This window comes from Clytia hemisphaerica, unplaced genomic scaffold (genome assembly GCF_902728285.1).
Source record: "Clytia hemisphaerica strain Z4C2 unplaced genomic scaffold, Clytia hemisphaerica genome assembly, whole genome shotgun sequence".
Lineage (NCBI taxonomy): Eukaryota > Metazoa > Cnidaria > Hydrozoa > Leptothecata > Clytiidae > Clytia > Clytia hemisphaerica.
The window spans coordinates 215,580-230,080 of NW_027104567.1; the positions used below are offsets into that span (position 1 = coordinate 215,580).

Genomic DNA, 14,501 nt, shown 5'->3' on the forward strand with positions numbered 1-14,501 from the left:
CCATGGTGGGCTTTGTCAATTTACTCAAATATACCTCAGCCCTCAAACCGGGGCCCTTTGATGTGACCCACCAGTTGTCAAACAATTTTTGATATGCATAAGTCAAGATAACGTCACATTTCCTATGGGAAACACCTGAAAAACCTGGAATTTGACCCCTGTGTATTACTAAAAATAGAAAAACAGAGGTTAAATTCCTTCCAGATTTTTCGGGTGTTTCTGATAGGAAAAATGATATAATCTTGACGTACGCGTATGAGAATGCCGAAAAACTGATCGGCGACCACACACCTATTTGTGGGCAAAAAATTAATTTTATATAACGGCATTTTATCCATTCCAATGGGTCTAAACGTGGTCTAAAACTGAATTTATCCAGAGAATATGAGCGTGAAAACCAAATTTTCTAGGCGTAATGGCGTGAAATCGAAAACAATTGGCGTGATCGTGAAAATCCAAATTTTCAGGCGTGATGGCGTGAAATTGCAAAAATATTTGTCGTGATGGCGTGAACTTAGGCCCCCCCCCGGCTTATTAAACTAAATTCCCACATTTTATTGTTACTGACGAGATTTCATTTCCTACCTCAAAAAATATTATAAAATTTCAGATATGAAAATTTCAGATCTTAAATTGTTGCATCACAGTACGTTATGTAAAGAAGATTTTGAAGTCTCGATTCAGGGCCATGGGGGGAAACTTTGAATCAAGTTCGATTTCATATGGGGAAAAAATCATTCTAAAGCCAACAAACACCGTGGCTTTCCTCAAACAAGGCAAAAAATACGTCACTAGAAATATTGAGGTATTACAACACTCTCTAGGATGTTAAGAGTAATTTTTTCATTGTTCTTTTCACAAAATTTTCTTCAGAGTGTCAAGGAAACAATGATTCCCAAAGCTTCCAGAGCCTCCCTGAAGAACTGAAGGTAAATATTCTCCCAATTTTTCCACAAATATTTTTCAATCGAGTACACCAGAGTACACTTCAATATTATGTTTTTCCACTACTCTTTTTGTCTAGTAATGGACAACCCCTGTCAAAAGGAGGATTTAAGTTATAAATCCACTCTGGAAGTTATATCATTGCAATCGAGGAAATCAATTGCGAATGCTTTTAGTTAGTTGCTTAACTTCTTGACAATTGTTAGACCTTTCATGACCGAGTGAAATCCTGTTCATGGTGAAATACAGAGCACCCTTAATGGTTTGGTTTTTGAATAAGAGTGATATCGTTTGCTTGCCATCAATTTTGTTACAAGAGGAAAAGGAAAACATTTGTTTGCTTATATCAGCATAATATAACAACAGGCAGACACTGTCCTGATATGAAACGAAGAACACTTATGTAAAAATGAAACCTTGAAGGAAAAATTAACAAAGAGGTGGGGATTTGAAGCTGGTACCCTTCGTTTAAGTCGGTCAACCTCATCATTTCCATTGTGTTTTTCAGCTACAAATTTTGTACAACCTTGACGTAAGATCACTATGTGTAATGGCTCGTACAGGGCACGATATGAGTAACATTTGTCAAAGTGAAACGGTTTGGAAGAAAATAATTCAACGGGACTTTGGTAAGCTCGATATTATTATTAAAATCATATATTTCTATGACAATATACTCTTAGGTTCCAAATAAACGGGGGGGGGGGGAGGTTGGAAAGTTTTCGAGGTTTCAATAAACTGTACTTCTGAAAACCCAAAAAGGTAAATATAGGCTAAATTGGTCTTCTCCTTTCTCGGATTTTCTTCAGAAATGAGATTTGTCGTAGAAAGTGCTATTTTCGGACCTACCTCCGGGTACCCCGGTGGAGGTCCCATAAATTAACCCCTGTCCGTCCGTTCGTCCGTTTGTCCGTCCGTCTGTTACCAGCTTTTCTCAAGATTGGCTCATTAGTTTTTTCTGATTTTTTGCACAATGATACAAAATGGCAATGCCCAGAACGTGACGGAGCCCGATTTTCGAGAAAAAATTCATTTGGGCAAATTTGGGCCAAAAAGTACCTAAAAATAGGGTTTTTTGGACGTTGCAAAATCCTGTCATTACTTTTTTCTGATTTTTTGTAAAAAGATGGAGGGCAAGATTCTCTAAAGAATGGCTTTTCTTATAATCGGTTGTATTTTCATTCAAAAACATTATTGATAGCAATGCCCACCATCAAGCATGTTTCAATTTTCAAAAAAATTGATTTTTGAAGCCGGAACTATTAAAAATTCGCCGGAACAACCTATTTTCGCCGGAAAGATAGTATTTCTTGAATTTCTTAAGCTATACTTTATATTTTTTTATGAAATTTTGCACACTGATGTAAAATGATAATACCTAAAATGTGACGGAACCCGATTTTTGAAAAACATTTTTTTCCGGCCGAAAATGCCGGAAACATGTATGCCGGAAAAACCTGATTTTTGCAGATGCGTATTCGCAATGCTTAAAACATAGCAGAGTTCGATTTTTGAGAAAAAAAATTTTCCGGTTGAAAATGCCGGAAATCGCGGTTTTTGCAGATTTTCATTTGACTTTTTCCTTATTTCTTTGTTGTTTTTTTCACACAAAAACATTATTGATAACAATGCCCACCATTAAGCATGATTGTCAATAAAACAGATTTTTGCAACCGGAACTTTCTATTTCTATTTTCCCTACTCCCCTTCCCTCATCCCCCATCAACAATCAATGATAAAATTAAATGCGTTATGCATTTTCGCAAAACACTATATTGTCTGACTGATTGTTTTCATTTTTCTCCTTATTTCTATCTAGCTTTCATCATCAGGTATTATTATCCATACAGCGGTCATTAAGTAAACCGTTAAAGGTTCAATCGGCGGGCGGTATTGAAAGGTTTTGTGACTCAAATTGTCATACCCGCGCTGAGGAAATTAAAGCGCCAGGCTTCAGAGGGCTAAAATATCATTAACGGCCCGGGTATAGGGCAATAACGTCATTTGCGGCCCGCTCGGAATGGGATTGAAGTCGTTGCATTGAAGCGAAGAGACTAAACTAACGTCAGAAAAAAACACTTTTCGGTCATTTGCGGCCCGCTCGCAAGGTGCTAAAAATTTGTTGAAGACATTGCATTGAAGCGTAAAGAATTGGTTGACGCTAGAAAAAAACGTTGTTTGAATGTGCGATATGGATGATAATAGTAATAGCGTTAAGTTTTCGTTCGTTGATGTCATTAATTCTGCCCTTGCAATTTGATTATTAGCCCTCTAGTGCCATTTGCGCCCTCCGCTTCGCGTCGGGACCAAATGACACTATCGGGCGAATAATCAAACTACGCGGGCAGAAAATGACAACAACGACCTCAAACTGAACGCTATTGTTATAGGTCCATTCAGCATGTTGCTTGTTTAATCTATTATAATTAAATATTATTTTTAACAGGTACCAAGTGCGAAGAATATTCACCAAATGTAAGTCCGTCTATAATGAAATAGGTAAACATTTTAAACAGGAGGATATTATTTTCAAGATTTGAATTTTTCCAAACAGTATTCCGAAAACTATTTTTAAAATATTTTAAATTGTCTTTTTTGGATGGTGGAAGCCCTATCCATTACACTGAACTAAGTGATGGGGTGGTGATCTTTTTGAAAGCGAGCGAAAATCAGTTAGTGCTCATTATGATTTGGAGTAACCCACCTTCTCCGGTCCTTTGGGAGTTTTTCTAAAATTGTTGTCATTTTTCCTAGGCTTATAAAAGATTAAAGAGAGAAGAAAGAAGAGCCAAAGAAGAAATGGAGAGACAAAGACGTGAGGCTGATGAGCTGAGAAACATGAGGCCAGAATTTATTCCCATGCGTGAAGATTCACCTGACTATCTACGTCTCGTCGCTCCCAATTCTAGAATCCCTGGGATGATAGGTAAAATTGTAACAAATATCAGTATTATGCCTTTTACACTTTTTCTTATTAAGAACAAACTATATAAGAACAGGGGAGAAAAAATTGATTCAACAAGTGATTCAGCTCATCCTATCTATTTTCTTATCACTGAACAAGAGTGACATGTTAAATATTTTCGAGATCCGTAGTTAACTCGGGTTTTTTTAACTCGGGTTTTCCGGGTCTCGTTAAATAAGGGTATGCCGAAGTTAGACCAATTTGCAATAACTAGCAAGCTTGAAGTGTAAGGATTTGAGTGTGGCTGAAAATCTATTATGCAATTTTTCCGGACAAAGTTGGGCAGAAAGTATTTGCATGGATGAAAATCAAAATCGCAATTTTATGCAATTTATTTTATTTTGATTATTCAATGGCATTTTCCAAATATCCATTTTAATTACCTCGACAATTGATTATTTGAAAGTCCATAACTCAACTATCTTTTGACGATTTTACTTTATCAAAAACCCGTTCCGCTTTTTCTCGGGCACGCTCGAGATATTGTAGGCTGCACACCTCCCCTCTGATCTGTTTTGATATAGGTGATGCTGATTGTGTATAAAATTCCTGTCCGTCAGTTACCCGAAATTTGGCTAACCTGTTTCAATTTTCTTTAAAATCTTTAGAAATCCAATGGTTGTATTAACCTTTAGCCATTCAAATTTCTAATTCAAATTTAATAAAACTTAAAGATCTCTCATATAAAACTTACTAATCAAGCAAATCAAGTTTCTAAAACTCAAAAACAGAAAGACGGGGGTAACTCTCGGACGGGAATTTTATACACAATACGCATCAAAACATATGAGGGGGAGATGTCAGCCTAAATATTTTACTGGTTTAATTTCAGGTGGACGTTATGACTTGATACCTGGACAATTCCCGGACATTGGGGCACCACGGAACGACCCTCTACGTATCGGACAACCAAGACGTGGCGGCAGTAAGATGATTTTTATTTTGGAAGGAGATTCCATACATGTTTCTTATGTCTTTTCAAATTAGTAAATTGATTACGCTCTTTTTCTTTCATAAGAACAATTTTATAAGAACAATGAGGATTAAAGTCGCGAAAAAAGAAGATCAATTTAAGTAAAATGTTGAGCCTGAATTTACTCAATTTCAAGCAATTTGGGGGGAGTAGTGAAAATTGGGTAATTTCACCTTATAAATAAGAACAGGATAAGAACAATTTGAGGCTCAAAGTACCAAAAAATAAGAACATCCGAGCCTCATCAAAAATTTACTGGTTCTTATGAAAATAAAAGAGTATTGTAATAATTTTATACATCTGACTTGGCCGAAAAACATTCAGTGTTATAAGAAAGATAATATCGAAATCAAAAATCAAAACATCGGTGTTAAGGCCAATCGAAGCAAATCAAAATGAGAACAAAACTTTTGGTTGATTTTCTAGCCGGTCAATTTTCCTCATAAAATTGAATGCCGAGTAATCTAGTTACTCATGAAGTATTTTTTCTTATTTATCGTCTGATCAAGTAAGAAGCCACATTGTAAAGTTTTGTTAATGTTCCTATTCATCAACAACTATCTTTACCTTTTTCTGACAGATGGTATTCCGGTTGGTCGTGGCATAGTCCCGGGTGCCCGCTTTGACCCGTACGGCCCCATACCAGATGATGACGACTTTCCTGGTGGTCCTCCTCTACAACCAGATGTTTTGCAACGCCCTCGCTTCGGGCGTGGGAATGGATTCGGAGGTGGCGGCGCAAACTTTGGTGGTGGTAGTGGGTTTATTTAAGGTTAGTTTTTTGCTCTCTTTTTAAAACCCTTTGAAAAGTCTACACGCCATTCCAAAGGTTTTTTTTATTTTATCCCTATTTTGCTCTCAAAATGAGTCAATTTGCTTTAAGTGTGTCCTGTTTGTTGCTCCCATAAGCAAACGGCTCTCAAGGTTTAATTACACTGACGATATTTCCACGTGATAGAAAGAAAGATAGAGTGAACGTTTAAAAGCGATTGGAATTTATATAAAGGCTGATTGTCAATTTCAAGATAAAATTTGATAGATTGATTTTTAACGTTTTCGAGCACTTTCTGAAAGTAACTTTTTTATTCAATTGGATATAACTTTCGGTCGAATGAACTAGATTTAATAAATGACCCATCAAAATTAAGTTTATCTTTATTCTTTCCAATGAAAAAGAATTGGTTCTTTAAAATTCTTAGATTTCGAGAAAATTCACTTTAAAGAGGGAAACTTTTTTGTGGCGCACCCTGTATTTTATCACAGAATATGTCCGAATATCTTTTGCGTCATTACACATCGTTTTTGTTCATTTCATTGCATAAAAGATTGTAACACGAAAACTTTTTTGATATTTGCAACCAAGAAATTATTATGATTTATAGACAGGTCTCGAATTTCGCGTTCTATATCTGTGTTTGTGTCCTGTTTGTTGCTCCCATAAGTAAAATGCTCTCAATGGTTTAATTACACTGACATGTTTGTTCGATATCTGTATACTTTTGATCAAATATTAATCGTAGCAATCGCTTTTGCTTTTGGTGAGAGGTCAACACTGTCTTAAAAAAGTACACGCTTCTTTTTTATAAGAATGGTGTTTTTCCATTTCATCATGGATATTCTTAAAACTTTTTGGGAAAAATCATCCTGAAATATTCTGACAGTATTCTTAGGCTAGGTCGCAAACCCAGCCTAAATCTAACATGCAATATATACCTCAAGCAAGAATTCGGCTTTTTTTGTAAAACTTCTTAGCGTTGCTAATGGAATAATTGGCAATTTACAGGTAAAAGGCTACATATTTTATATTCTTATAAAAGAAAAAGCTTGTATAGTTAACGATAGCAACTAAACAAAACAAATATCAAAGTCCGCAAAAATCACGATTTTCATTTGCGTATTTGAAGTAAACCACGTTTATGTGCACGTGTTACTGGTTTGAGAATTCAGGCTCAGATTAGTGACCAAAAGCTTGTCATAACTGATGTGGTTAATTTTTATTTTTATTTGTTCTTTATTTAACGTTGGTAATAAAAAATAGTGGTTGAAGTTGATTATTTCTAGGCTACCTGAGGGGTAGTAGGTTCGCGGGGGTGACAGGTATGTCCAAAGCCATAAATTGAAAAAATTACCAATTGAGGTTTTCCCAAAATTTTGACGGTTTTTCAAAAGAAAATTTTCGATTTCAGAGAGTGGGTTGGTTTTTCTAACCCTTAGAGAGATTTTCAAGGCATTCGTTTCTGCCCTGGCATAATAGGTACCTATTTTGTTTAATAACCTTTGGGAGGTTACTTAGTGTTTCCTAATCTTTTTATACAACTAAGACATATATCTGGTATGAAATTTTATTTGACAAATGATTTGAAGAGATCAACTTTCATCGAATCAAATTCAGACAAATGACACCTTGAAGTTATTAATAATGTAATAACTTTCGAAAGAGCAGATTTAAAATTCTAGATTCATCGTTTGTCTTCCAAAGTATTGCGTAGGCTTTCTTTCCAGACTGCAATCTCTTACACATTTAGACAGCTTCAAGTCCCTTAAGATACAAACCTATAACTAACATAGTTTTTATATTATTCAGGTCAATGGAACCAAGATGAACTTTATACGTTAGAATGACAACATTCTGGGTTTCCAATTTCAACATTTCAGGACTTTGATCAAAATGACACGATTTGTATTTAAACAACAAAGAATCAAACTAGTTGTTGTTTGAAGGAATATTTAAATGCGATAAAACCAGTTGGTCGATCAACATACGTACTTTAAAGATTTTCAAGAAAGGCAGCGACGAATTTTTTAAGAAGGATAAAATTATTCATTTTGCTTTGGCAACGATTCTTGCAGTTCACACTTCCAAAGAAATCTACAATCACAAAATTGTCCTCATCTCTGGATTGGATCATCAGTGAGGATTTAAAAAGTACGCAGAAATTGGTGCGTCTTTTAACAACATTCCAAAGGAAACCAACATTGCAGCATATGAACAAAGAGCTTCACCACCGTCACATCAATACTACACCAGTGAAATGAACCAATCAACGCAAAGCTCAACATCTACCAACAATGCTGTAAAAAGCACATCTCTGTCTTCCAATAATGTTGGAATGTCTTCGATGAACGGTAAACGAAATGTCGGTGGATTTGGAAATACGAAGACTGTTAAATCTTGTTTTTCTTCAATGAACGCTTCAAGCTTTGGTAATAACAAGAAAGTGATTGGGATTAGAAAAGTTGTCGCTTTTAAATGAGAATTGTTTGAGGTTGATTCATTTTATGGATCCATCCACAATAAAGAACAATCGTTTTGTATAAAGTCACTCACAGAGACAATGGATCAGGAAATTCTTATATCCAAATATTGATATGCGATAACCCACTGCTTGCTCTAAAGGCGATAAACAAAACTTTAAAGAAGAGTAAAAGACTAAGCTTCCTGCAAAAGACAGTTATTAATATGAAATTATTTCGTAAATTTGTACATTTTTTCAAGTGTGGTCCCTCTTAGAAAATTTTGAGTCTGGTAGTGTGGTCGTGTTACAAAAGTACAGGCTGTTTGTAGGAAAAAAATAATATATAGCTGAAACTTTCTCCAGACCTTCTCTATAGAATGCTTATGCCTCAGGAAAAAATCCCCTAAAATCCCACTGGTGGAACATCCCTTTTTTGGGTAATTTCTGTTTTCCCCAGGCAAAACCCTAAGGTCAAAAATTTTTGAAAATTTCAAACTCTTTTTGAGACAACATCATGTATACCATTCGAAAGCTCTCAAAAAACTATATAGAAGACTTTTAGACGGGTATAACCGATTTCATTACCTAACTCGAGATAATTCACGCAGAAGATGCAATTTTTGGTCAATTTTAGACCAAAATGTGGCGAAAAGTGGAACTTGCGCATGAAATATCTCGAGTTAGGTAATGAAATCGGCCATACCCGTTTAAAAGTCTTCTGTATAGTTTTTTTAGAGCTTTCGAATGGTATACCTGATATTGTCTGAAAATGAGTTTGAAATTTTCAAAACATTTCGCCCTTAGGGTTTTGCCTGGGGAAAAAAGAAATTGCCCAAAAAGGGAATGTTCCACCAGTGGGATTCTAGGGGATTTTTTTCCTGAGGCATAAGCATCCTATAGAGAAGGTCTGGAGAAAGTTTCAGCTGTATATTATTTTTTTCCTGTAAATTATGCTAAACGACCCCACTATAAATAAGTTTACAAAAAGGTTGAATCTGACTTGATACTTTTTATCTCATGATTCTATTACTGCATATGCTTTACATGGTGATTTTTCTCAGAAAGGTAATCCTTTGTAACCCAGCTAGAGTGTTCGTACCGTTTGTGATAAAATATTTTTTTCTTCCTGTAAAATTTTGTAATTGAGCAAACTTGTAAAATAAATTATTAATTAAAATTTTCTTCTCATAAAATCTTAAAATTAAAAAACGATTAATTTTATTGATGACCATTGATTCCACCATCTTAATTTAACTTGAAATCTAAATTTGAGGTGCTTAGAAGAGCTTAAAGCTCTGTTCTGTTTAAAACTTCCATTCTTAACAACCCCTTAACTTCGTTAGCTCTCTTCCGTCGGAGCTTCGAAACTAGAAAAACCATAGAAGTGAACTATTCTTTTGCTTTGCTATTCTTTGCTATGTTATACAGTGGAACCTCTAATTAGCGGACACCATCGGGGAATCGGATTAGTGTCCGCTAATTGGAGGTTCTACTGTAATTACTTTGAATTAATTGCTTATATCTGTTTCGCACTAAAATAAATTTTTCCCACTTAAATCGTTATTATCCCGATGATGAGGCCACAATTTTGTTCGAGCATTCTGAAATCTATTAAAGTTCATTTTGTGGTTAGAGATGACAAGTTATTTTACAAGTGGCTTTTGCACTTTTGCTTATTTCCGTTTTCTTGCTTGCCTACAGCATTCTTGTGCAGTGATCTTGACTGAATTCACCTTCAGGAAAGAAGTTTTGAACAGAATAAATTTTAGCGAATAATGATAATTACCTCAGTTCACTCCCCGCCAATTTAATTTTCTTTCGATTTAGCAAAAATTTTTCCTACAAATATTCTTCTTCCGCCCTTTTTTAGCTGAAATAATTTACAAAATAAGTGGGCCATTTGCCAAATGAAAAATTTTTGAATCCCCCAGAATTCCGCCAAACAGTACGAATATTGGCGAATTGGACCGTTCGCAAAAATTCCTTCTTTTAAGGTAGGACCTATTTTTGGTCTATGTCTTGTCCTATCTTGACAACATACAGCATTATCACTTAGGAAAACTCATGGTATTTTCTGATAAATAATTCCAGCTCAAAGAAAATGTGATGTGATGTACAATCTCATCTCAGTCAAAATATATTAATAATTTTGGTTATATAATTCTTCGTTTTTAGCAATTTAAAGCTCGGACAAGAAAGATAGGGAAGCTATTTGGAGAAGTTTGGTATTCCCTTAATGCCACATTTACAGTCTTATTTCCTAGTAAGTCGTGAGTCGCTGTATTTTTGACGTGGACACAATATTATTCTTGCTATAATTTTCATAAAAATAGTTTTTTTTCCACTTTTTCCACCACAAATTAACGACGATTATCGTTGTTTATGAGGACACAATAATCACATAACAATCACATCGACTACAATGGTATCAAATTTCAAATTGGCTTTTAAACTGGATGTTTTTGTTGTTATTCTTGCTTGCCTCTACATACTTTCAACATCCGCTTAGAAGGCAGCTGAGGACAGATCATTATAAAGTGCACGGTACTGTAAATAAATTTTGCGAAAGATATCTGTATAAAAATGTCTAAAGTAACATTGCCAGATCTTAAACAACTTCAGAGCTCAAATAACAAATTGTGCTTGGGATGTTCTGAAGAAGAGTTATTGGTTTACCAAGATGTCATCAAAGGTTTGTCGATATTTCGTTTTATACTGATGTATCAATATTGATTGATTTCGGTTTTTAATAATCTTACTCAATCCCGATATACTGAACTTTCGTCTCACCGTTAATATCACTGCCATGGATTTCACACCCAATCACAGTGTACGGGGTCTACCTGGGGGGTCACTGACCTTGACGACCCACGGGGACGTGCCGCTGGAGTTCAAAAAAATAGACTCTGTTAGATATGAATGCTTGGTAAATTTGGAGCCCTGTCGGAATGAAAAATCGAAAGATTTATATCCCCATTTGAATTTTGATAGAGATTCTTATCCCTGCTGTGGGGAAAAATGACAGGGTAGCGAGGCGGGTTCAATATACTTTCTTTTCGGCGTTTAGCTCCACTGACCATAGTAAAGGTGACAAAGGTGTGTTTTTATTGTCTGATTGCAGGTGCAGTAGACAATTATAATTTTGTGGATGATTATCCTCTTGATGCTGATGTATCCAAGTTGGATGTCAATCGAAATTACTCGTTTCCAGACCCCTCGGCAAATGAACACAATGCATGGTAAGGTCATAGATTTATAAAGCCCGAAGGGCTAGACGTAAAGCTTTTGCTGAAAAGTGTACTGTGGTTATGTATAAAATCCTACGTCTAAGTCGCGTGACATTACAATAGAATTTCAGCTATTGACCAATCAGAAGCTTCGCGGGTTTTCGAAAACAAAGGCAACAATATTTTTTCCGATATTCACTTCTTTTTGCATACGATGGCTTAAAGCCCGGTACCTTCATATATCAGTTATTTTCCAGGAGTATGTATGTAAAGTGTCATATAAAATTGAAAAATAATCTTTCTAATATGGTCTGAGAGCAAGCACAATTTTATGCTCCTTCTCAAAGAGAAATTCTTATATCCGAAATTGAAACTTCAAAGATGGATTGTCATTCCAAAAATTAACGCTAACAAAATCAAATTTTGATTGACAGGTGTTGTGCGCAGATTTGTAATAAAATTTGCGCAAATTTGTAATACTTGAGCTGCGCAGAAATGTAATACTTCTCTGCGCAGATTTTTAATTTGGAATTGATATTTTCATTGGTAACCAAATTCTATTCTGCGAGCAAAATGCATTAAAAAAGACTTAATAATACCCAAATAAAGTTGTGATTATTGAGCACATCGAATAAATAATGAATTAATATTTCTTTTCTACAGTATGTGGCCCCCAAAACGGCGATCAAATTTGAAATTTCTCTCAAATCTAGAGGAAAAGACATTTAACAAAAATTTTTGCTGCATGAAAACCTTTTGTAAAGGATTTGTGTTCAAACATGAATTTGAGTCTGTAAAAAAGCCTTCGGCTTATAAAACTATCTTCTAAACATAAGTCAAATTTTCCACATCAAAACACTATGTTCCTCTCATAAGTCTTCATAAATAACAGTGACGAGTATCAAATTAGCTACGTTTCAATATGCTGTTTATAAATCAAAGTTTGATTCCCGAAGGACAATAAAATGTGACGGCATAGAAAATTACAAAAGCCTCGAGGGACGTATAATAAAGATAACTATCCTCCAAATGATGCTGGTGATTAAGTAATTGTTTACACTCCCCTCCTTGAGATAATGCATCTCAACAGAATGCAATTTTGCTTCACAGCGCAACGCACAGTTCTTCAATATATGTACTTCACATTCAATAGTATAACATATTATGACAGTTATGTTTTCATGTAGTGTTCGTGTAACGTAGTTCTAATCAGTAACGTTTTCAGGTGTAATCAATACATTTCATTACGTGAGTTCAATGTAATGTTCCGTGGAAGTAAGTTCTAATTTAATGACCAATACGTTGGTTAGGTCATTCCTTTATTTTGTCGTAGAGTTGACAGTTGGAGAGTGTAGAGTTGATGAGTTGATCTTCTTTCTTCGTGCCCAGGAAGCACACAAGGTGTTTTCTTCGCACCCCAGAGGTACGCAAAGTGTTTTCTTCATGCCTCAGTGGCACACAAGGCGTTTTCTTCGTGCCCAGGAAGCACACAAGGTGTTTTCTTCGTGCCCAGGAAGCACACAAGGCGTTTTCTTCGTGCCCAGGAAGCACACAAGGCATTTTCTTCGTGCCCAGGAAGCACACAAGCTGTTTTCTTCGTGCCCAGGAAGCACACAAGACGTTTTCTTCGTGCCCAAGAAGCACACAAGTTGAAACAGGATTGGCAAATTGATACACGTTGATGAACAATTGATTGAGTTGATGTAGATTATCTTCTTTTATGGTGAGCAGAGGAATTCCGATGCAGTTGATCTTCTTTCTTCATGCCCAGGAAGCACACAAATTTAAACAGTATGAACGCAAACATTGGTTAGTTGACTTTAGCAGCTGGTTGATTCCAGCTCCAATCTTGAAATCTTTGTAGTTGGTCGAGTGTATGTACCGTCCTTTGTGGTGACTTCAACCTTTCGTACTTCTCCATCTGAACTTTTGAATACTTCTTTGATTCGTCCAAGGGTCCATTGACTTCGGACAAGATTCTTCTCAAGCATCATCACCAAGTCACCTTCCTTCAGTGCAGGAGAACTTGTCTTTCGCCATTTCGACCTAGTGGTCAATGTCGCAAGATACTCTTTGGACCATCTATCCCAAAATTGGTTCGTTATTGATTGTACCTGCTTCCACTTCTTTCGAGGAGCTGACCGAATTTCGTAATCCACGCTTGTGATGGGTTTTGAAGAAGGTCTTCCCAAAAGGAAGTGATTGGGAGTCAATGGTTCAAGATCGTTTGGGTCATTGCTAACATAAGTTAGTGGTCGACTGTTGAGTACAGCTTCAACTTCTGTCATTACAGTTTGAAGAGTGAAATCGTTTAATATTGCTGAATCGTTGAGGATGACACTCAGCGTTATCTTGACACTTTGAATCAGACGTTCCCAAACACCTCCCATATGAGGTGCTTCTGGTGGATTGAAATGCCACTTGATCTCCTTTCTCTGCAACGACTTGGCAATCTTGAGTTGATCCATTCGTTCGATTTCTTTCTTTAACTCGTTTGAAGCGCCCTTAAAATTAGTACCACAATCAGAACGGATCATCTCTGGATTTCCTCTTCTGTTGATAAATCGGTCCAGAACATTAATGAAATCGTCAGCTTCTAATGATGGTGAAACTTCAATATGCACAGCTCTAGTGACAAGGCATGTAAACAGACATCCCCATCGTTTGACTTTGCTTCTCAGGACCCTCACTTGAATTGGTCCAAAGAAATCTACTCCGGTGTGGAAGAACGTTGGGGCTCCCACAGTTATTCTGTCGACGGGTAGGTCTGCCATCTTGACTTGGCCTGGTTTAGGTTCTCTTCTGGCACTTGACACAACTTCGAATAACTCTTTTGACGATGCTTCGGACAGCGATGATCCAGTACTGTTGTCTCAGGAGTGATATGAGGTGTTCTGTGCCAACATGATGATTTGCTGCTCGTGGTAATATCTTACAAGCAAGCGTACAGCATGATGATCCTTTGGCAAAATGATTTGATGCTTGGCAGCATATGGAAGCATTCCTCGTTTCAGTCTGCCGCCAACTCTCATCAGCCCGTCATTTGTGTCGATGTAAGGGTCTAGTTTGGAGAGTTTTCCAAGGAGTTCTTTGGATGAGTCATCATTGAATGTTTCTTTCTGGATGATCTTTAATGTCTTTTTAAATCCAGCCCT

At 36.3% G+C, this 14,501-nt stretch overlaps 2 protein-coding genes across 4 annotated transcripts in view; one reads left to right on the top strand and one right to left on the bottom strand.

Moving 5' to 3' along the window:
• Positions 1-8,406, top strand: part of LOC136823416 (F-box only protein 7-like) — a 36,355-nt gene extending 27,949 nt beyond the window's left edge. The window contains exons 7-14 of one of the 3 annotated variants that reach the window (XM_067079602.1): positions 874-929; positions 1,454-1,574; positions 3,392-3,420; positions 3,700-3,871; positions 4,743-4,835; positions 5,464-5,655; positions 7,468-7,495; positions 7,734-8,406. In XM_067079602.1, the coding sequence (XP_066935703.1) occupies positions 874-929; positions 1,454-1,574; positions 3,392-3,420; positions 3,700-3,871; positions 4,743-4,835; positions 5,464-5,654 (662 nt within the window). In that variant the 3' untranslated portion in view covers position 5,655; positions 7,468-7,495; positions 7,734-8,406. Of the gene's footprint in view, positions 1-873; positions 930-1,453; positions 1,575-3,391; positions 3,421-3,699; positions 3,872-4,742; positions 4,836-5,463; positions 5,656-7,467 lie in introns of all 3 variants that reach the window. The other 2 variants (XM_067079601.1, XM_067079603.1) reach the window with 2 other exon arrangements.
• Positions 8,407-13,166: 4,760 nt separating this feature from the next.
• On the bottom strand, positions 13,167-14,132 carry LOC136823408 (uncharacterized). Its single transcript, XM_067079594.1, has one exon. It carries the CDS (start codon positions 14,118-14,120, stop codon positions 13,167-13,169), a length of 954 nt encoding a protein of 317 aa, XP_066935695.1. The 5' UTR covers positions 14,121-14,132.
• Positions 14,133-14,501: the final 369 nt, after the last annotated feature.